At 43.4% G+C, this 25,865-nt stretch overlaps 1 protein-coding gene across 2 annotated transcripts in view; it reads right to left on the bottom strand.

The window, feature by feature from the left end:
* Positions 1–14,429: 14,429 nt before the first annotated feature.
* The window catches only part of EPB41L4A (erythrocyte membrane protein band 4.1 like 4A), a 412,465-nt gene continuing 401,029 nt past the window's right edge, over positions 14,430–25,865 (bottom strand). For both annotated transcript variants that reach the window (XM_040343429.1, XM_040343421.1), the window contains 2 exons: positions 19,893–19,974; positions 14,430–15,189 (listed from right to left, as the gene is read on the bottom strand). In XM_040343429.1, the coding sequence (XP_040199363.1) occupies positions 15,067–15,189; positions 19,893–19,974 (205 nt within the window). In that variant the 3' untranslated portion in view covers positions 14,430–15,066. The remainder of the gene's footprint in view (positions 15,190–19,892; positions 19,975–25,865) is intronic.

Raw genomic sequence — 25,865 nt, forward strand, 5'->3', positions numbered from 1 at the left:
GTCACTACAATGGACTGTAGAATACGGAATTGGCAAATTCAATATATTAAAATGGACAGGTAATTCATTTTAAAAGTTCTGCTGTTTTTCCTCATTTAAAGTTATTCTAAACATTTATTTCTTAAATATAACCAACATGTCATATTTGCCCGCTCTGTAATGGTTTGGCCCATACCCCTTTAGGTCCCACACCTGCATTCCTGGTTCCCCCTGCTGAGTGCCCCCATAGTAAGCCACTTGCTACAGAGGCGCGCACACACAGGCTTGCTCCTGAGCCTCACTGTCTCTATTGACACAGTGAGATTTGGCCCTGTCCCCTGCTTGCATATTTTTTTCCATTAAAGTAAAAACCTGCATTTTTAGAACCACTTGAATGCCTGCAACTTTTACCTAAACCTGCTCCTGCCCCATTCTAAGCCTATTTGAACTACCCTGGGAAAGGGAAGAGGTCTATGCAATATATGTGAAGTACCTGACATTAATATTCCTACCTTTCCTAAGGGTGGACCAGTCGCACACCAGTAGATGCTATCTGTCTAGTGGCTGGCTTTTGTGAAGGAGATTGCTGCAGAGCCTGGGTGGTAACCCATAGACTTGCTGTGGGGCATCTATAGTTGTCAGTCCCTCTTTCACACTGAAGTGTATGGTGTTGCAAGCTTTTAATTGCACTAGTGAGTACTGTTCTTAAATCACACTTTTTTTTTTTTTCCTGCAGGATTCTGAAGCCATCTGCTTGTGACAAGATTGCCTTGACATCCGTGGGCTATACAACACTCCTGTCTGCCACAACAAAGTTGATGGACAAACTGTACACTGACCTATCTTTAAATGGTGGCATTGAAATATGCTGTGTTTTTTTTTTTTTTTTTTTTTTTTCAATCAATGGTTTTTGTTCTAATTTATAACAAATAAAACGGTAAAGAATATACCTATCAAGAGTCTTATTAATGTGGAGGCTATAAAACGCAAGTTGTGGGTTCCCCCCCCCCCCCCCCACTTGCATGACTGATTTTAATTCTAGTTCAGATTTATTTGAGTTAATGTATGTAAAGCAACTGGTTCACATTGAAGCCGATCACTTTGCTCATTATGGACAACATTTTCCATTCTCTTGTGATGCACATACTTTGCCAGTCAGGGTGATTTTTCTTTATAGCAGTGGGGATACTGATTATTTTGGTTGGCAGTGAAATTTCACATCCCTGTTTAAGTGATGCCTCACTTTGACTCGATGGCCAGATAAGATGGTAAACCTGTATTTAGACGTTTGCCTGGCGTTCCACTTGAATTCCCATACTGCTATACAGAAATCTAAGATGCTTCTTTATGGTGGACAAATATAGAAGCCTTTTAGCTGAAGCACAGAAGTCTACTTTGCCATATTTACCTTTTCATATTCACGATAATGTGTCGTTTTGGGCACCACCGTAGGTGTATCGGTTTGCGAGAAGTTAACTTTAAGGAGAATATGTAGTTTCAAGAGGTGTTTGAGTAACACTGAGGGAGAACTATTGCACTGCCAACATGGCCTCCTCCCACATTCTTCCATCTCGCTGTTCTAAAGGGGGTAATCGTTCAGTTAAAGCAGTAGTAAACCGTGTATGGCGAAAGCCATAATGAGCTAGTATGCACCGCATACTAGCTCATTATGAAATGCTCTACCTTTGAACAGGGTGTGGGGAACTTACCTGGTCCATGTCGAGGGAGATGTCATCTTGCCTCGGCGTGTCTTTCGGGGATCGCCGCTCCAGCGCTGTGAGTGGCGATGTCGTCACTCTCGCAGGAGACTTCTTTCCTTATAGGCTTACCTGTAGGTAAAAGTGGTAGTAAAGTGTTTACTACCACTTTAAATATTTACCAGCATGGAATAACCTTTAACCACTTGCTTACTGGGCACTTAAACCCCTTCCTGCCCAGACCAATTTTCTGTGCTGTCGCACTTTGAGTGACAATTGACATACAACACTGTAAAGTTTATTGGACCTATGAAAAGATGCTTCTAAGCCTGGAGCAACATTGCTTTTAAGATGAGGTCTGGGGGGGGGGGCGGCTTTTGGATCGTACTTGCACATTGGGTAAGGCCTTAAATATATTCTATACTTTAAAGCGGAGTTTGACCCAAAAATGAGACTTGTGCTTTTTGGAAAATACTTGGTAGCATCTGCCGATCTTTGCCCCGTCTTCTGGGAGACACACAGGTCTCAGACAGTGGGGAGCAGTGAAATGGTGCAGCATGACATGCGCAGTATGATTCCCTTACTGAAGATGGGAGGCGGCAGCACCCGGGAGCCGAAGGACAGACCGGTTTTTGGGTGCTGATATTGCAGGCGCCCTGGGCGGGCAAGTGTTTTTTTTTTTTTAGCAGCTGACTTTTTTTTTCCAGGCAGAACTTCACAGGTTGAAGTGAATGTCGGGCCCACCAACATTTAACCCCCTTCATGCCAGCTGTATGCAAATATGCAGCCTCAGCTTGAAGGGATTGTGGCAGCCATCACACCCGATCCTTCTTTTTTTTTTTTTTTTTTTTTTTGCGACTGAGAAGTTGCTCGGCTGTTGCTTGGCTGTTATCTCAAGCACAACAGAAGGGGCCGTAAGAGTCCAGAATTGACTTTGAGCGGATCTAGTAACCCGGGAGCAATGTCTTTTTACAGACTTAAAAAGGAGGTTCAGCCCAGGTGAAATTTAAGTCATTGGCTGCAAATACTGCTGCTGACTTAATATTGGGGCATGTACCTGTCCAGGGAGCCTGTGATGTCTGCAGATCTTTGGCTCGACTCCTGGGTGCTGCCGCTGCCATTCGTGGCCTTTTGGCTTCACTGAGCTTTCTAACTGGCCAGGCAGGAGGGGACTGTACTTCCAGGTGATCGGGCAGTCTTTTGGAAGATCCCTGTTTTTAAAGGTGCCAAATGTGACATTGCAGGGGTGGGGGGGGGGGGGGAGTGTATAAGCAGAAGTTCTTCTTTTGGGTGGAACTCTGCTTTAAAGGTGCCAACTTTTTTTTTTTTTTTATGCTTTTAAGTGCAAAGGAGGGTTTTATTAAAGGATCGCTTGATAAAGAATATAAAAAAATCCCCAGAGGGACAGTGTAAAGATATATTTTAAAGTGCCCCAACAGTGGTGGGGGGGGGTGTGTGTGTGTGCGCAGGGGGCTGTTTAACCACTTAATACCCAGACCATTATGCAGGTAAAGGACCTGGCCAGTTTTTGCAATTCGGCACTGCGTCACTTCAACTGACAATTGTGCGACGTGGCTCCCAAACAAAATTGGCATTTTTTTTTCCCCACAAATAGGGCTTTCTTTTGGTGGTATTTTATCACCTCTGCGGCTTTTATTTTTTGCACTATAAACAAAAATGGAGCGACAATTTTGAAAAAAAATCAGTATTTTTTTATTTTTTGTTGTAATAAATATCCCCCAAAAATATATAAAAAGTTTTCCTCAGTTTAGAGAGATATGTATTCTTGTACCTATTTTTGGTTAATAAATCGCAATAAGCGTTTATTGATTGGTTTGTGCAAAAGTTATAGCGTTTACAAAACGGGATAGTTTTATGGCATTTTTATTAATATTTTTTTTACTAGTAATGGTGGCGACCTATGATATTTTTTTTTTTCGTGACTGCGACATTATGGCGTCACTGATCTGCGTTCCCTATATCGGGGATCAGTGTCACTGCCACACAGAACGGGGAAGGTGCGTTTGCACACACCTCTCCCCGTTTTTCAGCTCCTGTGACCGATCGCCTGCGCGAGCCACGGCTGGCCTCTTAAAGGCTACGTGTCTGCCCAGCTGTGCCATTCTGCCAAAGTATATCGTCGGTAGGGGGTCCTTAAGTGGTTAATGCTATTATCATTTATTAGCAGGTGCATGTGGCCCTCCATGCATTCATACATTGATTCTGGCCCTTAAGTGTAAAAAGGTTCACTACTGAATTAATGGTTGTCCAAAAGCTAGTAATAACAGACCGACTCTCTCCCCATATTTGTAGCCCTGTATGGAGGGTTTGGAGCAGATAAGAGCTGCTAATGGCTGTAGCAAAAAGTAGAGGTGGGCAAGATCATACCTGCCTCCCTAATGACAGCTATACAGCAGTCTAACCTAGGATGAAAATGTTGCTGTTACTCTTTGGTATATAAACCATCAAGCAGGAATCAAAAAAGCAGCACTGGAAGTCTCACTCGCAGAAGTGTGTGCAGTACAAAAACAAAGGGTTGCAAACTTTTAAGCAGATTATCGCAGCCTACAAGGTATTGATGTGAGAGAGGGGCCCTTCTACGTGGAAGTCTTCCAAAGAATTTACCAGTAATGGTAAACGCCAGATGTTTATCTTCTGGCATTGCCCTTCAAAAGAAAGATGGATAGCTTTGCAGGACCCTTGACGAATGCATTGGTGGCTCCGTTGGGTTGCTGCGATAAACCACATCGGCTTTACCCCTCTTGTAGCTGTACGTTGTGTGTGAGAGCAGCCCTTGTGCCACTGGTACTACCTTGAATAGAGGTCTAACATACAGCACATTTTAAAGGAACATTTTGGAAAACATCAGATCTCAATAGGGTAAAATATGCTGAATATCTATAATGATATGGACTGGGTAGTGTGTTAGGAACAAAAGAATGCCACTTTGATGGAAATTAAAATGATCAACCTACAGAGGGCTGAATTCAAAGACTCCCTGAAAATCAAAGTGAAAAAATTATGCAGTAGGCTAGTCCATTTTACTGAAATTTCATTGCAGCAAATCAAAATGGTACTTGGTAGTTTGTATGGTCCCCACGTACTTGTATGCATGCCTAACAATGTTGGGGCATGCTCCTAATGAGATAACAGATGGTGTCCTGGGGTATTTCCTCCAAGATCTGGACCAGGGCATCACTGAGCTTCTGAATAGACTGAGGTGGAACCTGCTGTTGGATGGACTGTAACATAATGTCCCAGAGGTGTTCTGTTAGGTCAAACGAGCATTGGGGCCATTCAATGGTATCAATTCCTTCATCCTCTAGGAACTGGCTGCATACTCTCGCCATATGAGGTCGTGCACCAGGAGGGACCCATTGTACCAGTGTAGGATCCAAGGATTTCATCCCAATACCTAATGGCAGTCAGGGTGCCATTGTATAGCCTGTGTAGAGGTCTGTGCATCCCTCCATGGATATGCCTCCCTAGACCATCACTGACCCACCACCAAACTGGTCATGCTGAACGATGCTACAGACAGCCGTGGCTTCTCCAGACCCTTTCACATTTGTCACATGCTCAGGGTGAACTTGCTCTCATTTGGGAAACACACAGAGCTCCAGTGACGGACCTGCCAATTCTGGTGCTCAATGGAAAATACCAATCAAGCTCCATGGTGCTGGGCAGTAAGCATTGGGCCACCCTCATGATGTCTGTTTCTGATTGGTTAGACATTCACACCAGTGGCCTGGTGGTCATTTTGTAGGGCTCTGGCAGTGCTCATCCTATTCCTCCTTGCACAAAGGAGCAGATACAGGTCCTGTAGATGGGTTGAGGACATTTTACAGCTGTCCTAAAGTTAGACCCCTTTCACACTGAGGAGTTTTTCAGGCGTTTTAGTGCTAAAAATAGCGCCTAAATACCGCCTGAAAAACTCCTGCCCTGCACTCTCAGAGGTCTTTCACACTGGAACGGTGCGCTAGCAGGACCGCTCCAAAAGTCCTGCTAGCAGCATCTTTGGAGCAGTGTGTTTACCGCTCCTTCTCATTGAAAGCAATGGGAAACCACGGTAATAACCCTTTTTCGGCCGCTAGCGGGGGTTAAAATCGCACCGCTAGCGCTCAAATTTTGCGACGGTATAGCTGCGCTATTTTAGTGCGGCTATACCGTCGGAATTGCCACAAAATTTGGCCGGCTATACCGTCGGCGCACCTCCCGCCCCAGTGTGAAAGGGGCCTAACTGCCTGTCTCCTGGAATCTCCTCCCTGCTCTTGAGACTGCTGGGAGACACAGTAAACCTGGCAATGGCACGTATTGATGTGCCATGCTTGAGGCGTTGGACTGCCTGTGCAACCTCTATAGCAGTGGTTCTCAACTCCTGTCCTCATTACCCACTAACAGGCCAGATTTGCAAGATAACTGATTACATACATCAGAGGTGATATAATTTGCTGCTCAGTAATTGCATCTTCCACAGGTAATACTTTAAATCTGGCCTGTTAGTGGGTCCTGAGGACAGGAGTTGAGAACCACTGCTCTATAGGGTCCAGGTATCGCCTTGTGCTACCAATAGTGACAGTGACCCTAGCCAAATGCAAAAATAGTGAAAAACAGTCAGAAAGAAGCCCTCTATAGGTTGGTCATTTTCATTTCCATCAAACGATGTGGCATCCTTTCGTTCCTTACCCAGTCCATACCAGCATGATATTTTTCCCCATTGAAATCTGATGTGTTCCTTTCATTTTTTTGAGCAGTGTATTACCATGTCTATTGAACAAAAAAATTATGGAAATTGATGGAAAAAATAAGATACTCTAAAATAATGAATTTTTCTTTAAAAAAAGAAAGTATGTGTCGGGTGTTCCAGTAAATTCATATGTGGTTTAGGTCTTCTTCACACAGGCGCTGGGTCCCATATACCATGAATGGGCCATTTTTTTGCAGCATGTCTAGACTGCCCATGTAGGCAGCCCATTGATGTCTATTAGGATTCAAAAGGCCGCATGGACACAGTCCCCCATACTAATGTGCCAGGTGTGCAGGTGGGGGTGAGCGGCTCTGAACACACAGTCTGCAAAAAAAAATTCCCCACCAGGCCTTACCTGCTCTTCACTCCAGAGTACTGAGAAAACAGAAAATTCTAACAAATACAATCATTTTCCCCTGGTGCCTATCCATGGTGGCATACTAGGGATAGCACTCCGTCCCATCCTCATGAACGGGATCAATTTAAATCAATAAAAGAGTGAGATGATCCCATAAAATTATACATTATTATTCCAAGACCAAGGGATCGTCTGCTGCCATGGACAAGAAAGGAAAACTACATTTGATACTCTTTCCTATTGCCTACATGGCAGCATTAAGGTATTTTAATTGATGGTCTCTTACATGGGCATAAGAGGGTCTTGACTTTGTGGCGAATGGTTCATGATCAGAGAAAGCGTTCAGGCGGAAGAAGCCACAACACTATTGGAAAAGAAAAGTAAATATTTTAGGGTTAAACTAGGTAAAAGGGTGAAGCCAAATGACAAACATAACATGTATATACCCATGATGGCATGAGGCAAAATACAAAAAAGGTTCTATTTGGTAGCAGACCTGACCCCAAAATCAGCTGGACCCTGCCTCTGCTTTAACCACTTACGTATCAATGTATGTTTTTCAACAACGGATCGTGGCCCTTTATTTACCCAATGCCCTTTATGAACAGCACTGGTTATTTAGTAGTCGGTACTGGCATATTTATTTTTCCCCAAAAATTGTGCCAAAAATGGGATCAGAGCCGGTTCACACAGGGGCAACACGACTTCCAGCACGACTTTGGGAGGCAACTTGGACACGACTTGAGTATGAATCATCAGGCAACTTACAAGGCAACTTCAAGTTGCCCCCAGGACAGGAGGCTTTCCAGTGGCCAATCAAACAACAATCAGCTCTGTGGGGGGGAGGGGTTTGCCAGAGAAATGTATGTTTTCTTCCTGTATTGTTGCTTTAGTAAAGACAGTGATTCGACTTCTGAGGCAACTTCCATTGAAATCAATGGCTACAAGTTGCCTAGAAGTCAGATTGAAGTAGTACAGGAACCTTTTCTGAAGTCGGAGCGACTTCAGTAGTGTGTATTAAGACGGCTCCCATTCACTTCCATTGATTTTCTCAACCACACGACTTGGGACGAATTGGGGCAACTTCAAGTCAGATCCCTGGTCGCCCCAGTGTGTACTGGCTCTTAATGGAAACATTGTTTTTTTTCCCTTTTTTAGTAAAACAATTAACTCAAGGGTTGTTAAATACCATCAAAATCTCTCAATAAATTATATAAAAACTTAATTTGGGTACAATGTTGCATGTCGGAGCAATTGTCAGTCAAACTATCACAGCACTGAAAACTGAAAAATGGCCTGGTATTGAAGGGGTTTTACAAGCTCGTACAAATGGAGAAGCTGAACCCAGGCTGACACCAAATAAGTTGATAGGTAAGGGACATGGAAGCACTGATCTGCAGGTGAAAGGTCTTAAGGAAAACAATGAGAATACTTCTGGGTCATTCTCATTCTTTTATATATTTGGATTGGTCTCGTAGGTGGGGATGGGAGGAGGCCTATTGCTAGTATGCTGCTATGAAGGCACAAGGAAAGTGCTATATGGCCTAATGCAATAGATCCACAGAGGATCTGAGAAACAGAACTGCTAAAACCTATATATCAGGAAAGGTTGTAAACCCTGAGTCCTCTTCAGTGCTGTCAGAAAAAAAATGTATTACTGTTGCTACTCTTCCTAGAAGCAGTGTTCTATAAAAAATAAGTTCAAGAATATGATGTACAACCTACAGACATATGGGAAATTTTCCTAGACATTTTTTTCATGAGAAGATCACAGAAAAAAATACTACTTCCCCCATCTATCTCTATTAAATGTTGCTATGAACCACCTGGATGTTTTGTAGCACTACTGGAGTAATGCTTTCTGGCTAGTTAGAGTGCATAGCCAAACCTTTTTTCTATTAGATTAATATAAAGTGAGGAAGGATTAAAGCCTTTCTCAGGCTTAGTGCGTCCCCCATTAGAGGTATATCACCTTTCATTTACTGTCCAGTTTTACCAGACCGGAAGTGGGGGATCTCTCCAATAGCAACACAGAAGAGTGGGTAAAGGCTAGAACACCGCTCATATTTTCTATTTCCGTCTGCATTTGCCTGTTGTAGATTTTTATTTTATTTTATTTATTTTTTTGCCTTGACATACAGTCCCTGATAAAAGTCTTGTCGCTTCTCTATTTTGTAGAAACTCCTGCTGTTATCCTGACTTTTAATTAATCAATTGGTGTTAGAAATAGCTCATATGAAAAGCTAAAGCCCTCCCAAATGATGTTTAATGCACTGAAATAAATTAGTTTCACTGAAAAAAGATTTATCATTTAGGTCCCTTTCACATTGAGGAGTTTTTCAGGCGGTACAGCGCTAAAAATAGCGCTGCTATCCCGCCTGAAAAACTCCTTTACTGCAGACTCAATGCGAAAGCCCGAGGGCTTTCACACTGAGGCGATGCGCTGGCGGGAGACAAAAAAATCTCCTGTCAGCAGCATCTTTGGAGCGGTGAGAGGAGCGGCATGTATACCGCTCCTTCACATTGAAAACAATGGGAAACCGCGGCAATACCGCCTGCAATGCGCCTCTATAGAGGCGCATTGCGGGCGGTATTAACCCTTTATCGGCCGCTAGCGGGGGTTAATACCGCACCGCTAGCGGCTGATTCCCGCGGCAATCCCGGCAGTATAGCGCCGCTATACCGCCACCGCGGCTCCCGCCCCAGTCTGAAAGGGGCCTTAATCAAGACAGAAAGGTCAAATTTTGGCAAGACAAAAGTTTTGTCGCCTATACAGAAATTGAACAACTTTACTGAAAATCCAAAAATATGTCAGCAAATTAAGTAGTGGTGCTGTGAGATCCAAATTTAATATCTTGTATGACTTCCGTGAGCTTGAAGGACAGCATCCATGCAGTTTGGCAAGGATTCATACAATTTATTGATGAAGTCATCAGGAATAGCAAAAAAAACAGTCTTGCATGCCTCCCAGAGTTCATCAATATTCTTTGGTTTCGTCTTCCATGCTTCCTCTTTCATCCTACACCACATATGCTCAATGATGTTCATGTCTGGTGACTGGGCTGGCCAATCCTGGAGCATCTTGATCTTCTTCGCCTTAAGGAACATTGATGTGGCGATGGAAGTATGCGATGGAGCACCATCCTGCTGCAAAATTTGGCCTTTTTTATGGTTGGGAATATAAGAGGTAGCTAAGATTTCTTGGTATTTTAGACTATTGATGTTGCCTTCCACCCTGTAGATCCCTCGCACACCCCCATACTGGATGTAACCCCAGACCATGATTTTGCCTCCACCAAACTTCACTGTTTTCTGGGTAAATCTTGGCTCCATGCGGGTTCCAGTAGGTCTCCTGCAATATTTGCGGCGACTGTGGTGTAATTCAACAGAAGATTCATCTGAAAAATCCACCTTCTGCCACTTTTCATCCTTTTAGCAGGCTGTGGCCCTTGGCAAATGCCACACGGTTTTTCAATTGTCTTTTGTTTAGTGCTGGCTTATGGGCACTGATTTGACCATGGAGGCCATTTCGAGATAGAATCCGACAAACTGTTCTGGTTGACACAGGGACTTCAGGTGACCAGGTCCCGTGGAGCTCTGCTGCAGTGGAAAATGTGCTGGCCTTGGATTTTCGAGCCAACAAACGGTCCTCTCGAGCAGTTGTCTTGTGGGGGTCGGCCTGACCTGGCCTTGTCCAAAACGTCTTCTTTTTATCCTCTGAACTTGACGCTGAGACACATTGAAGGTGTCTGCCACATCAGCAGTGGATCTGGTCTTCAGCCTCTTGATAATCAACACTTTAGTCTCCGGGTGAATCTTAGGCATGTTTGCAGAGGTCTAGTTGCAGTTGAGAAGGTCTAGTGCAGTGTTTCCCAACTCCAGTCCTCAAGGCACACCAACAGGTCATGTTTTCAGGCTTTCCATTATTTTGCACAGGTGATTTGATCAGTTTCACTGCCTTAGTAATTACCACAGCCGTTTCATCTGAGGGAAATCCTGAAAACATGACCTGTTGGTGTGCCTTGAGGACTGGAGTTGGGAAACACTGGTCTAGTGTACTAGTGTTCTTTTTATACACACCTGAGACCTAATTGATCCATTATTAGTCACAAGTGAAGCTCATATAACAAGGCAACAACACTTATGTCTTGGCAAAAATTGACTCAATGGGCTTTACCAAGCTGTGAATATTAGAATACTTTTTGTCAGTTTCGTTTTGCGCTGAAACATTGTTACAAAAGCTGTTGGGATTAAAATGACCCATTTCTTGAAACAAAATCTTGATTAGAAATATATTTTAGCGGCACTTCAGGTCAATTTGTACACAAGCGACAAGACTTTTCAAAGGGACTGTACAATGTAAGACAAACATTCAGTATTTCAATACATGTATACTGGAATTTATGTGAGAAAATAAAACACATACTACAGAAAAACCCTCATCCTGTATATAAAACATAACATTCTAAGAGAATAGAATTGTGTGAGGTTGCTTTGCTGTCTTGGGGCCTGGATAGCTGGCAGTTATTTAGAGAGGGACCATTGAATTCCAATTTGTATCTGTATATACGGCAGAATTTTAGGGAAGAATCCAATTTAGTATGAGCCTCCTGCAATCCACTATATAGCAGCGCTCAGACTGGGAGGAGGAGAAGCTGCACAAGGAGCCAATCAATTGTGCTGCAGTTCTTATGCACTAACAAGGGACATGATGACTGGAGGACAGCGCAAAGTGGCAGGTAAATGAGATTATCAGTTTGCAGGTTCTCCTTTCACTGTCCAGTCACAAGCTGGGAGAGGCACAAGAACTGAACACTGAAAAGTGTTCCTGAACTGCTGCAGAGAAAACTGGACTGTTACGCTGCATTATATTACATTTTTGTTTTGGGGTTTTAAACTGTATATGCTTTAATATGTCAGCACTATTAAAAAAACTGATGCAAATTATTTTGCTTTTTAGCAGTCATTTGTGTAGAACTTAATAAAAACCCCAAGGGTTTACACATATTTCTCACTGCATGAGCTAATACGATATTTCCCTTTCAGATATTGATAACCATGAATTTCTAGATCCCTGCAACCAACACCTTCCCAAAGAGTTTTGTAGTCGGCTGATCTCAGATCGTAAAAATCAGAGCGGACTAGCCTTTAGCCTAGGTTCACATTGCAGCGCTTTGGATGCCAAATCGGCAGCTATTGTCGCCAATGGCACCATCTGAATCGGTGCGGCGCCACGCGATTCCCAAAAGTAGTTTCTGTACTAAATTTGCGATTTTTATAGACATCTGTGCAGAAACCCGTACAGATGTCTCTGAAATCGCCCCCAAAGTCGGGACTGACATGCGGGTTATGAAATTGTTTGAATTTAGCTGAACTTGCACAATTTCAATCCTGCTGTCAGTGTGAACCTGTGCTTAAAGTGATTTACCAGTGTGAGCTCTGGGGTCCAACCACACAGAAAGATTGCATATGTTCTGCTTTGTGTGACAAAACTCCAAAGCTGAAATCCGTAACCAAAACACATCTCTCACGAGTTGTGCTTAGAAGCTGCATTGAGCATGCCTGACAGTGACATACACTAAAGCAAATGTTACAACTAACATGACAGTTACTGAACTTCTGTGGGCTGTCCCCGCACTGCAAGATCTGTTTAGGTCTTGGGGCTAGAGAACTGCAAGAAACGGTTTAACTTAACCAATCCGTAGGCTCCCTCCAGCCTGTAAGGCCAGTCCCAGCAGCCTCTTCTCCCCTATGCTCCAGTGGTCACAGGCCCTCAGACATCATCAAGGCCAATGCAGAGCCCATAGACCTGGAGTGGACATGAGGACACCAAGAGACATTCCACTACTGGGGCATAGGCAGTAAAGGAGAGTGCCAAAAGCTGTCCATTAAGCAATAAGGGCCAAGGGGTCCTGGAGAAATTCCCTACAACAACAGGGCCCATCAATATAAGTATGGTGATGCAGTATACAGCCAATACAGATCAGTATACAGCCAATACAGATCAAAAAAGGAACAATAGAACGGAAACGAGAGGGAAGTTAGGCAGAAAGGTGCTAAAGAAAGGGAGTCACACACCTAACAAGTAGGGCACCAGAGAATGGATAAGGAAAACTAGGGGTGAATGGAGGACTGGAGGTTAAAGGCAGAGAAAAGGGGGGAAGGTAAGGGCTCAGGAGCATCAAGGCAGTCCATCAGAGGCAGGCAAAGCTGGCTGGGGGGGGGGGGGGGGGTAGGAAAGGCATATGACAGCTATGGTCCCCAGATTTTAAGGAACTTAGCATTAGGGTCGTGGCAGATTGTTCTTTTCGCTGACATAAATTTATAGGAAGCAAGCTTCTGCTGATAGGCGAACAGGCCCGGAATTGGACAATGTAATAAGGCAAACTTGGCTTCTTTTTGTATGGGCAGGTTGAACAAAGTGAATAGGAGGCCAAATACACAGGACCAGAAACCAATTAGTCTAGGACACGTCCACCATATGTGTACGACATCACTTCGATGGCCACAACAGTGGTCACTGTAGGACTGATTGGCATGGGCAATGCGGGTAGGGACCCAATACCAACATAAAAGTACCTCAAGGTGGCTGTATTAAATGAGCATTTGGTCACTGAGGATCAGGCCCCGCTCCAGTCTGCTAAGTCTATCTCAGTTGCCAAGTCTCGTTCCCACTGAGCTACATAGGTGAGAGGGGTGGAAGAAGAAGTTACTCAGAGAAGCATAGAGAGATGAGATGAGGCCTGGGGGTCCCAGAGAATACTGGCAGGTGTGTTCAAATGCAGTTTCATTGAATGGGCACATGGAGGTTCTGTGCAGCGAGCTGAGCCAGTTCTGAAGTTGCAGGTAGCAGAATAACTCCGCCCCTGGAATTTCAAGGGTCTCCCGAAGGGGAATAATCTGGTGGTTAGAAAGGGTGAACACATGTGAACCCCTGGGTGAAAAAGAGGGTTATTAGTGATTGGGAGGAAGGGCGACACAAGGCTGGCAAAGCACGGAATCCCTGACTTGTAGGCTATGATGCATAAGCGGGCTCAGTAACAATAGGTGAAGATTATAGGGGTGCCAAGGAGGGTTGGCACGGTGATAGGGGCGCAGTTGGGCAGGTTTAAGAGCAGCCAAAGGGTAACATATAGTGAAGCATGAAACAAGGATAATTGGGCAATCTGGGCGGCTAATATTTGATGATGTGGTGATGTTTGGAACCCCCAGCCCCCCCCCCCCCTCTTGTTTATGCATTAAAAGGTCGCTCTGGAGATCCTGGGATGTAGCCCAGATGAACCAAAATAATCTATTCTGGAGCAAGTGCAGAAAATGTAACGAAACCCACAGCAGAAGAGAGAGAAAATAATAAAAGTTTGGGAAAATGGTAATTTTTCCTGAGTTAGTCCGACCTATGCGGGACTATGTGCGGGAACTGCCGAGACTGCATAAGAGCAGATAAAGAGAAAAGCAATGGATTAATTGCAGTATTTTCAATTACATTTGTTATGGTACAGAAATACACTGATACAAGATTAAATTAAACACTTAGGCTGGGTTCACATGTATGTGAATTGGATGCGGGCTCCTCTCATCCAAGTCGCATGTCAATAAATCTATGACATTTACAACCACTTTCGGGCCTTCCTTAGATAAGTTCAGGAAACACTTTTTGGCTAGGTGTTTATTTTTAAATACTTTGGATTCTTAATACTGCAGGAATAAAATAAATTCAAAAACATTCTTAAAAAATCCACTTTTACAGATAACGTTCCACTTGGTATACAAGAATCTACAGGCCAAAAGCCTTGGAGCCACTAAACTCTAGACGTAGTTGTAGTAGTAGCGTGACAAACAATTGTATATTTAAAGTCCAACTTCAAAGGCTTAAAAACATCAGGTGATGGAAACAACTGACTTTCATATTCATATGGACGCAGTGTTGAGACAATGGCAAAGGAGCAGCATGTGTAGTGATAGTCTATTGTAACATTGGCGGTGACGTGTGACACAAGCTTTGCTGAAATCTTCTTTTTAATACTTTCTCCACAATTAAGCCAACTTTCCAGCTTGATTTCCACACAATAATGAATGTCAGCCTCACTTGTATTTTTTCCATTTACAAAGTCCACCAACTTCCAGCTAAATGGCTTTGCTGTTTTATCGTCACTGTGGTTCAGTCTCTGGCAATGCCAAATAATTTAAAGTCTAAAATGTCCCATGTTGTCATGGAAATAAAGTTCCTGTAGGTGCTTGATCCCCAGGGTGACATAAATAATGACCATTACTAAATATGTGAAAGTTCAAGATTCTGACTTGAGGCGTAAGCTCTGCACTGTTTTTATAGTCTTTACACTGTGTTTTCCATCTCTGCTGTGAGGGGATGCAGAAGGATCAATCAGGCTGTCCTTGGATCCATTCCTCCTCTGAAATAGAAGATAGAAAGACTGAATGCAATGTTTTACTTTGCAATTGTGCACTGTAGTCATTTAAAAAGAAGTTCCCCCGCACGTTGTTCATGTTTCTAAACCAAACACAAACTTCTGAATTAAATTCCTACCTGCATTTCATCCCCCCCCCCCCCTGCTCCAATAACAGCAATTTTTACAACGACTTTGCAAACATACAATTGAAAAGTGTAAAACATTACATGAATCAGAAGCAGCAAAAAACAAAATCTACAACTTTAAACAGATTCGAACCTGAGCCCACTTTTGGGTTAGAGGAACTTTCTACTTTCAAATATAACATACACTCACCGGCCACTTTTATTAGGTACATCTGTTCAATAGCTTAGTAACACAAATTGCTTATCAGCCAATCACATGGCATCATCATGGGGAAGAAAGAAGATTTAAGTGACTTTGAACAGGGCATGGTTGTTGTTGCCAGCAGGCTGGTCTGCGTATTTCAAAAACTGCTGATCCTGCCCCCGTACTGTGTCCTCCCGACCCTGTAGTGTGTGCCCTCCTGACCCACCGTACTGTGCTCTCCCGACCCTGTAGTGTGTGCCCTCCTAATCCCCTGGTATGTGCACTCCCGACCCTGTAGTGTGTGCCCTCTTGACCCTCCATACTGTGCCCTCCTAACCCCCTGGTATGTGCCCTCCCAACCCTGTAGTGTGTGCCCTCCTGACCCCCCATGCTGTGCCCTCCTAACCCCCTGGTATGTGCCCTCCCAACCCTGTAGTGTGTTCCCTCCTGACCCCCTGGTAAGTGCCCTTCTTACCCCCTGGTATGTGCCCTCCCAACCCCGTAGTGTGTCCCCTCCTGACCCCCTGGTATATTCCCTTCCAACCCCATAGTGTGTGCCCTCCTGACCCCCTGGTATGTGCCCTCCCAACCATGTAGTGTATGCCCTCCCAACCCCATAGTGTGTTCCCTCCTGACCCTCTGGTATGTGCCCTCCCAATCCTGTAGTGTGTGTCCTCCCAACCCTGTAGTGTGTGCCCTCCTGACTCCCCTACTGTGCCCTCCTGACCCCCTGGTATATGCCCTCCCAACCCCATAATGTATGCCCTCCTGACGCCCAGACTGTGCCCTCCTGACCTCCTGGTATGTGCCCTCCCAACCCAGTAGTGTGTGACCTTCTGACCCCCATACTGTGCCCCCCATGGTGTGTGCCCTTCTGACCCTCCTGGTATGTGTCCTACTTTCCCCTGAACTGTGCCCTCCACGCCCCCATTCTTTGCCCCCTGTACTGTGCCCTACTGACTTCTTATCCTCTGACCTGTCAGTTCCTGCCCTCTGCCCTACTGTTCCACGTACACTGCATCTACAGCCTACTGACCTCTGTACACTGCCCTACATACTACTGACCTCTGTACACTGCCCTACATACTACTGACCTCTGTACACTGCCCTACCTAATACTGACCTCTGTACACTGCTCTACATGCTACTGACCTCTGTACACTGCCCTTTATCTTACTGACCTCTGTACACTGCCCTTCATCCTACTGACCTCTGTACACTGCCCTACATACTACTGACCTCTGTACACTGCTCTACCTACTACTGACCTCTGTACACTGCCCTACCTACTACTCACCTCTGTACACTGCCCTGCATCCTACTGACCTCTGTACACTGCCCTACATCACACTGACCTCTGTACACTGCCCTACATCACACTGACCTCTGTACACTGCTCTACATCACACTGACCTCTGTACACTGCCCTACCTACTGCTGACCTCTGTAACTGTTCTACATCCTACTGACCTCTGTAACTGTTCTACATACTACTGACCTCTGTACACTGCCCTACATACTACTGACCTCTGTACACTGCCCTACATACTACTAACCTCTGTACACTGCCCTGCATCCTACTGACTTATGTACACTACCCTACATACTACTGACCTCTGTACACTGCCCTACCTACTACTGACCTCTGTACACTGCCCTGCATCCTACTGACCTCTGTACACTGCTCTACATACTACTGACCTCTGTACACTGCCCTACATCACACTGACCTCTGTACACTGCCCTACATAACACTGACCTCTGTACACTGCCCTACCTACTGCTGACCTCTGTAACTGTTCTACATCCTACTGACCTCTGTAACTGTTCTACATACTACTGACCTCTGTACACTGCCCTACATACTACTGACCTCTGTACACTGCCCTACATACCACTGACCTCTGTACACTGTCCTACATACACATGACCTCTGTACCCTGCCCTACATACTACTGACCTCTGTACACTGTTCTACATACACATGACCTCTGTACCCTGCCTTACATCCTAAGGCTAGGTTCACACTTGAGCTGGTTTGAATGGGTTGTTGTGCCTGCATTTTCTGCAAAAAAAAGTGCTTCCACCTTTTTCAAAATGCAGCCGCAGGTGACCTGGTGACCAAAACTAAGCTGCATATTCCAGATGAGCATGAACCAGTGTTTTGTAAAAGGGTAGAATAATTGATTAACCTCTGGAATGTATGCCCTTTTTATTGCATGAGAATAATCTGTTGGCTTTAATAGCGGTGGCTTCGCATTGCATGTTATTGCATGTTATTTGGTGGTATTTGATCACCTCTGCGGTTTTTATTTTTTGCACTATAAACAAGAGCGACAATTTAAAAAAAAAACACAATGGGCCAGATCCACGAAGCAGTTACACTGGCGTATCCATTGATACGCCACGTAACTGCTAGGCTGCTCCGGCGTATCTTTGTTTTGTATCCACAAAACAAGATACGCCTGAAGCTGGGCTAGATCCGACTGGCGTACGTCTTAGTACGCCGTCGGATCTAAGGTGCATATTTACGCTGGTCGCTAGGTGGCGCTTCCGTCGATTTCCGCGTTGAGTATGCAAATTAGCTAGATACGCCAGCGCATTTTTTTACGTTGTTTCCATAAGGCTTTTTTCGGCGTAACGTTACCCCTGCTATATGAGGCGTAGCCAATGTTAAGTATGAACATCGGGCCAGCGTCGAATTTTTCGTTGTGTTCGTCGTTTGCGTAAAATGTTCGTGAATAGGGCTTTGCGTAGAATGAGCATTGGCTTGTTGCGGGTTAATTTGGAGCATGCGCACTGGGATACCCCCACGGACGGCGCATGCGCCGTTTAGAAAAAACTTAATTTACGTTGGGTCAAGACGTATTAACATAAAACACGCCCCCATCTCATCCATTTGAATTGCCGACACAGTTACACTACGCCGCCGTAACTTACGGCGCAAATTCTTTGTGGATACGAGAAATACGCTGTAAGTTACGGCGGCGTAGTGTATCTGAGATACACAACGCCGGCGTAAAGAAGCGTCGAGCTACGTGGATCTGGCCCAATATCTCTTACTTTTTGATTTAATAAATATCATCATTTTTTTTTAACTTTTTTTTACCTCAGTTTAGACCGATACGTATTCTTCTACATATTTTTGTTAAAACAATCACAATAAGCGTATTTGATCGGTTTGCGCAAAAGTTCTAGCATCTACAAAATAGGGAATAGAATTATGGCATTTTTATTTATTTTAATTTTTTTTACTAGTAATGGTGGCGATCTGCGATTTTCATTGTGACCGTGACATTGCGGCGGACATATCGGACACTTTGACACATTTTTGGGACCATTCACATTTACACAGCCATCAGTGCTATAAAACTGCACTGATTACTGTGTAAATGTGACTGGCAGGGAAGGGTTAACACTAGGGGGAGCTGAAGGGGTTAAATATGTTCCCTAAAGTGTGTTCTAACTGTAGGGGGAGGGGGACTCACAAGGGGAGGAGATCGATTTGTGTTCCTCTGTACTGGGAACACACATCGGTCTCCTCACCGCTGACAGGACATGGATCTGTGTGTTAACACACACAGATCCATGGTCCTGCCGTGATTGCGGGCAATCGTAGGTGCCCGGCGGACATCGCGGCCGCCGGGTATGAGCACCGGGTCCCGCCGGCAGCCCCGGGAATGCAAGGACGTCACTCTGAAGGAGGAGGGGTTCCCGCCGACGTCATTTTACAATGACTCGGTAGGGAAGGTGTTATAGTGTGTAAGTTCGGAACCTATTTTGTGTCTGCCGACATGTTTTTGGTGCGCAATTATGCTACTTATTATTTCTCTACAGGCATGAATGATGTGCAGTAACCTCTAGAAACAAATCAGTGAGTGTCAATAAGAATCAGTAACTAATAGCAATCAATCGGTTAGAAGTAATGATGTGCAGTAAACTCTATCAACCAATCAGTAAATGGTAATGGTGTGCAGTTATCTCTAGAAACCAATCAGTGAGTGGCAATGATAAGCAGTAACCTATAGCAACCAATCAGTTAGCAGTCATGATGTGCAGTAATCTCTAGCAACCAAATAGTGAGCGATTATGATGTGCAGTAACCTCTAGCAACCAATCAGTGAGCAGTAAGGAATTGCAGTAACCTCTAGCAAGTAATCAGTGAGTATGGACCAGTTCTTTATGTTTACATTAAAGTTTTTTTGAGGTGAGTGCGTGTTTATTTGTTTTTTGGGATGTTTGGATGGAGAGAGGGGGGCCCCCCAAGAAAAACTTTGCCCAGGGTCCAATCAATTTTAAAGACGGTCCTGCTTTTGGGTATATCGATCATCCTTTAATACTTGCATTACAAAGCTACTTAGATGCAATTTACTAACCTGATGAGAAGAGGGACCACTGGAACAATGTGTGTCTGAGGCTCGTGTCACAGTCAGAGGAGCCACAAGATCATTTTTCACACTGAGAAAAGAAAGCAGATTGGATGATGCTGCATAATACACGATTAGGATTTCAATCAATGTAAATAAGGTAATGTAAAAAGAAAGAAAAACGATCAAGCGAGTCATTTATTTTAGAAGAATGTATTACACACCAGTCTTTACCCATAGAAGGATGCTGTAAACTTTTATTATCTTGATATTTCTGCCAGAAAACAGGCAGATCTTTTGTCCTATGTGAGGAAATAGCTGAGATTCGCTTGTGCTCAGAACAATCGCTATTCACTTGTAAGGATATCACATTCCTCCAGCCTCAAAAGACCTCCCCAGCAGTTTCGGTAAACATAGCAATTTATAGGATTCAAATTATGCTTTATAAGCATTCATCCCCAAACTTTTTCAAATTTTCTAAGTGTTACAACCCAGACAATGGAATATAATTAGGATTTTATGTTACTGGTCCACAAAAAAAGGCCATAAAAATATTATTTTAAAATTGAAAAAACATTCTTTGCTGCAAAACTTTTAATAGGCTTTCATTTCTCAAAATACATATAATTAAAGCCCACATGGGTGCAATTAAAGTTTCACATTATCTCAGAATAAACAGCTGTTGCTGGGAGGCCCCAATCTTTCTTAAAAAACAAATATAAATATAAAGCAATATGAGGACCAATGAGCTATCAAAATAGGTCCAGGAGAAGGTTCTGGAGGAGCACCAGCCAGACTTGACTAAGTTATAATACTAATGGGAGGAGTTCAGAACCCCTGTAACATTATTAGAATATATATATAGAGCAAAACTATAATATTCTTATTTTTTTTTTTGAAGGGTGGGCTTGGGGGTTGTGTTTTTTTTTGTTTGTTTGTTAGTTGGTGTAGTCTGAACAAATAATCTTGGTATTTTGGATAGATCTATATCGTTTGAGGAAATTGTAGATATTATATAGACCTAGTTTAAGAATAATAGTAATTTTATGGCAAACAGGAGGCTCATATTATGCTATAATCTTTCTTTACTGTCATCCAGCAGCAAGAGAGTTAATGAAAAGAAAAAACGTTACACAGATAGGTATGCAAATGAACATAGGTAGACTGTCCAATCAGGTAACAGGAGTATGTTATAAAGGTGAGGTACAGGTGATATTCTTCCTCTTTCTTGCTGCTCCAGCCAGATAAGTACATTGAAATTTTTTCCTCAGGTGCTTCTACATATATTATATATATATATATATATATATATATATATATATATATATATATATATATATATATATATATATATATTGTGACAAGGTCACACGGAATAGCGGTAATGTAATGCAGCAAAGTCGCTGAACTTAAGCAATAAATATGGCTTTATTGCACTCAAAAGAAATAATACAAAAACAAAACGGCCTACTTCAGCTTAGGAAGCTAACTAACAGTACGGTCCCTGACTACTGTGTACTGGAGGGGCTATTCCAGCCTCCAGTATAAAACAAATAAACAAATAATAGTCCAAATAAGTGTTTGTCTGTGACAGACCTTTTTTCTCCAAAGAAGACAGTCTCCAACCTGTCCTGTTCAGCTCAGCATGCCTCAGGCTGAGCTCTCCCTCCTCCAGTCTCTATCAGGTGTTGTGTAATTAATAGGGAGAGAGAGGAGGTTTTCCTGTTGGCCAGGCTTAACCCTTTCTAAGACAGGGAAAGCTGATCTTTACAACCTCTCACTGACATACATGGAATCATGTACCCTGTCACAATATATAACTCATTACACATATATATATTTATATTCATTTTCTGCAGAGTTTTCCCTGCAACCCTGCGCTTGTCACAGTTTGCAGGGCCGTACTTTTTATCCTTAATGGCAGTCCCAGCATTGCCCACCCCCCTTCTATTCATTATCTTCCCAGGTGGTCTCCTCACCATTCCAATACCCCCGCTTACAGCACACTCACTTGTTCTCTGACGGCCCGCGTCCCCTCACCGCGGCCGTTCGGCGGTATCCCGGCAGTCCGGGATATCGTTTCCTCACAGCTGGTGTTCAGCTGTGGCGCGGTCCCGCGCGCATTCGCGGCCCGACACGCAGTGTGTCTCCTCACTGCGCTGCAGCGCTGCAGCGCTGCTATACCGCCGTTCCCTGACAGAAAGTCCGTTCTCCTGTGTGGGTGTGTGCCTGCCACATACCAGCCCTGAACCCGGTTTAGGTTCAGGGGTGTATGTTTGGCACACACAAACAAATAGTAACACATTTACACAAACAAATTTAAATAAACATATGTTTGTTCATATGGATATATGCATATAGATATATGTATATATACTTTTATATATATATATATATATAGATAGATATAGATGTATGTGTATATATATATATATATATATACATATATACTTACACACTTTGAACTGCAGTCAGAATATTAGTAATAAATATATATATGTATATGTTTGGGTATACGCTCATAATATATGTGCCCTCTTGCTGACATATATATTGTCTGCTGATACAAAAAATATATATAGTTCTGCTGCATATATATTAAATAGTTGTTCTATTATTTTTTCTCTTTCAGAATAATTTGTCTTCAGTCAATCACATTTACTCACACCTCACTATGTCTAATAAAGATTCCACTACTGTTACCCCCTCAGATATCCCTGAGGAAAACCAGAAAATCCAATCCATAACAGATAAATCCATCCAATCTGCTATGCAGACGGCCATGCATGATTCCATTGCACAATCGGTAGTCATGGCCCTGTCTCAAAGTAAACCTCAGGTTACCCCTGAACCTTTACCTATTACCCCATCTGACATTTATTGGTCAGCGGAGGACTCTACATCCCACATGATTCAGGGATTGAAAAAAGCGGGTAAAGTGTCTCAAAAACGACATCATATATCTCATACGGGTCCCTCCGATTCTAAAAGAATGGTCCTGATGGAGAACCAGGGTGAATCTTCTAAGCCTCCTAGTAAAGGAAAGGCTACTGTCAGTGACAAGAGGTCACACGTTATACCCTCTGCCCGGGAGGAGTTGATCTTACAACGGGTAAAAATGGCCTCAAAGAGGCAAAAACCAGACTCTTACCGTACCTCTTCCAGCAATTCTTCTTCTGATGAGGAATCTTTATCAGAAGAAGGAAGAGACTCTGAATATGAGAATGTCTCTGATGCAGAAGAAGGAATACCCTTGAAAAGGAGGAATCCGAGGATGCTATTATAGACGGCTCTGGTGATCCGTATTTCGACCCAGGTCAAATTAAACATCCCCGTTCAGGGGAATGGGTTACCCATTCCCTAGTTACGAAATGTTTAAGCCTCTGGATCCAGAAACCATTAGATAAGAACGAGGCTAGTAAGTTAAGAGCAGAGTGCCCGAGACCGTCCCTCCCAAAGAAATTAGCCAATACACCCTAATTAGACCCCGCATTAGTTAAATTCCTTCTAAAATCAGGAAAACACCCAAAAAAGGGGGTGGACAGATCATATCGTTTCTGTCAAGATAAATTAGACATGTTAGGCCCCTTAGCTAAGATTCTAGATTTAATAGAAGAAGCAGTTTCATCTAACACCCCAATAGATTTAAATGTCCTGAAAGGTTGGGCTCAGCGAGCCATTGTACTATTTGGCAACGCCAATGCGGCCATCTCTAGCGAAAGGAGAAGATCGATTCTGATGAAGCTGGATCCACAGCTTATGCATCTCGCTTCATCTCAACCATCTTCCATCACCAAGGGTCTACTTTTTGGTGACTCTTTTATTAAAGAGATCAACAAATACGTAGCTCTCTTTACTTCTTTAGACAAGGCCCAATCATCACTCAAAAAGGTTTTCCAACCAAAGTTTTTCCAAAGGGAAACGCAAGGACCGATTTCCCAACAGATCTATTACCGAAGGTCATTTCCCCAGAGGCCCTCTGAACACCGTGTTAGGTTACCAGATAGATTTCACCTCTTTACCGACTCAAAGTCAGGATCCTATTCCAATAAAGTTCTCAGAAGAGGACAAAAAGCTCATCTCACTGGAGATAAAAGAGCTTTACTCCAAAGGGGCCATAGTTCAAGTTCCCTTGCAAACTCCAGGTTTTGTGAGCAACCTGTTCCTGGTCAAAAATAAGGATGGAGGTTTCAGACCAGTAATAAATCTGAAATATCTAAACAATTTCGTCCATTACCGCCATTTCAAGACCATAAAAGACCTTTTATTACAAGGAGACTGGTTGGCAAAAATAGATCTGAATGATGCCTATCTTTCAGTGCACATGCACGAGAATTCCCAACCATTTCTTCAATTCCTGTGGCAAAACAAGAAATGGCAATTCACCAGTCTACCATTCGGTCTGTCATCTGCCTCCTGGTGCTTTACGAAACTACTGAAACCAGTAGTAGCAGCTCTAAGGAGCAGGGGTGTTCGTCTAATAATATATTTAGACGACATTTTGATCATGGCACAATCACTTCAGACTATTCATTTACACATTCAATGGTCGATATCCCTTCTGAACATGCTGGGATTCATAATCAATTACAAGAAATCCATCCTAACCCCTTCAAAGGAGGTAGAATTTCTGGGTTTTTCTTGTCAATACCCAACTATCCCTTCTGAGTCTTCCAAACAGGAAATTGAAGACGATCAGAAGAGAGATTCGCTCAGTCCTGAACAAAAGTCAAATATCTCTTCGGACAATTGCGAGAATTGTCGGTCTATTATCAGCTTCCATTCAAGCGATATTTCCGGCACCTCCACACTACAGAGCACTACAGAGACTAAAAGCCCAACATCTAAGAGACGGCTTGGCATATTCCGACGAGATAACACTAACTCCGGACACCAAAGAAGAATTACTTTGGTGGCTGACTCACATCCAGATGTGGAATGGGAAGACTATTTTCCATCCACATCCGGATTTAATAATAGAATCAGACGCAAGCAACTCAGGTTGGGGTGCTCGCTGCGGCCCTCTTACAACAGGAGGGAAATGGTCTCCAGACGAAGCTCTGTTACATATCAATTGTCTCGAACTCTTAGCGGGATCATTTGCTCTCAAGAGTTTTGTGAGAGACAGATCCGATTGTTGTATTCTACTGCGCATGGACAACATATCCGCAGTACAATACATCAATCGCTTAGGAGGTACAAAATCCAAACATTTGGCGAACATTGCAAAGGATTTTTGGCATTTTTGCCTGGACAAGAACATTATATTGAAGGCGGAATACATCCCAGGCCTATCCAATTCCATTGCAGACTGGAATTCCCTGTTATCTAACAGATTCCAGCGATTGGATGTTGAACCAGACAATTTTTCAACATCTAAAACTCCCTGTGGGGTCCTTTCCAGATAGATCTGTTTGCATCACGCCTGAACAGACAGATTCCAACATATTTCAGTTGGCGTCCAGACCCAGAAGCATTGGGGACAGATGCCCTTCTACAAATTTGACCGAAAGGAACATCTTACGATTTCCCCCCCCTTTGCTCTAATATCAAGGGCTCTCCTTCTGACACGTTACCTAGAATCGAACATAGTTCTGATAACCCCTTACTGGCCATCCCAAACATGGTTCCCTCAGGCTCTGGAGATGAGCATAGACTACCCACGATTACTCCCAGTGTTCCCTTCTATTCTACTAGACCTATTTCAGAATCCTCATCCTCTTAAATTTTCTTAACTCCTGGGGTGATAATGAGAATCTGTCTTTAAAACTTCTATCTTTCAAACTAACAGTACTACTTTGTCTCATCTCCCTTAAAAGAGTAGCGGATGTAAAAGCCCTAGATATATCCCGTAGACAATTCTCTCCCCAGGGTGTTCAATTTTCCATTTTCAGACGCACATAGACCAACTTACATTCGGTCTTCTATCCGGCCTTTCCCTTCAATCCAAACCTTTGTGTAGTCCAATGTCTAAAAACCTAT

Source organism: Rana temporaria, chromosome 1, assembly GCF_905171775.1.
Source record: "Rana temporaria chromosome 1, aRanTem1.1, whole genome shotgun sequence".
Lineage (NCBI taxonomy): Eukaryota > Metazoa > Chordata > Amphibia > Anura > Ranidae > Rana > Rana temporaria.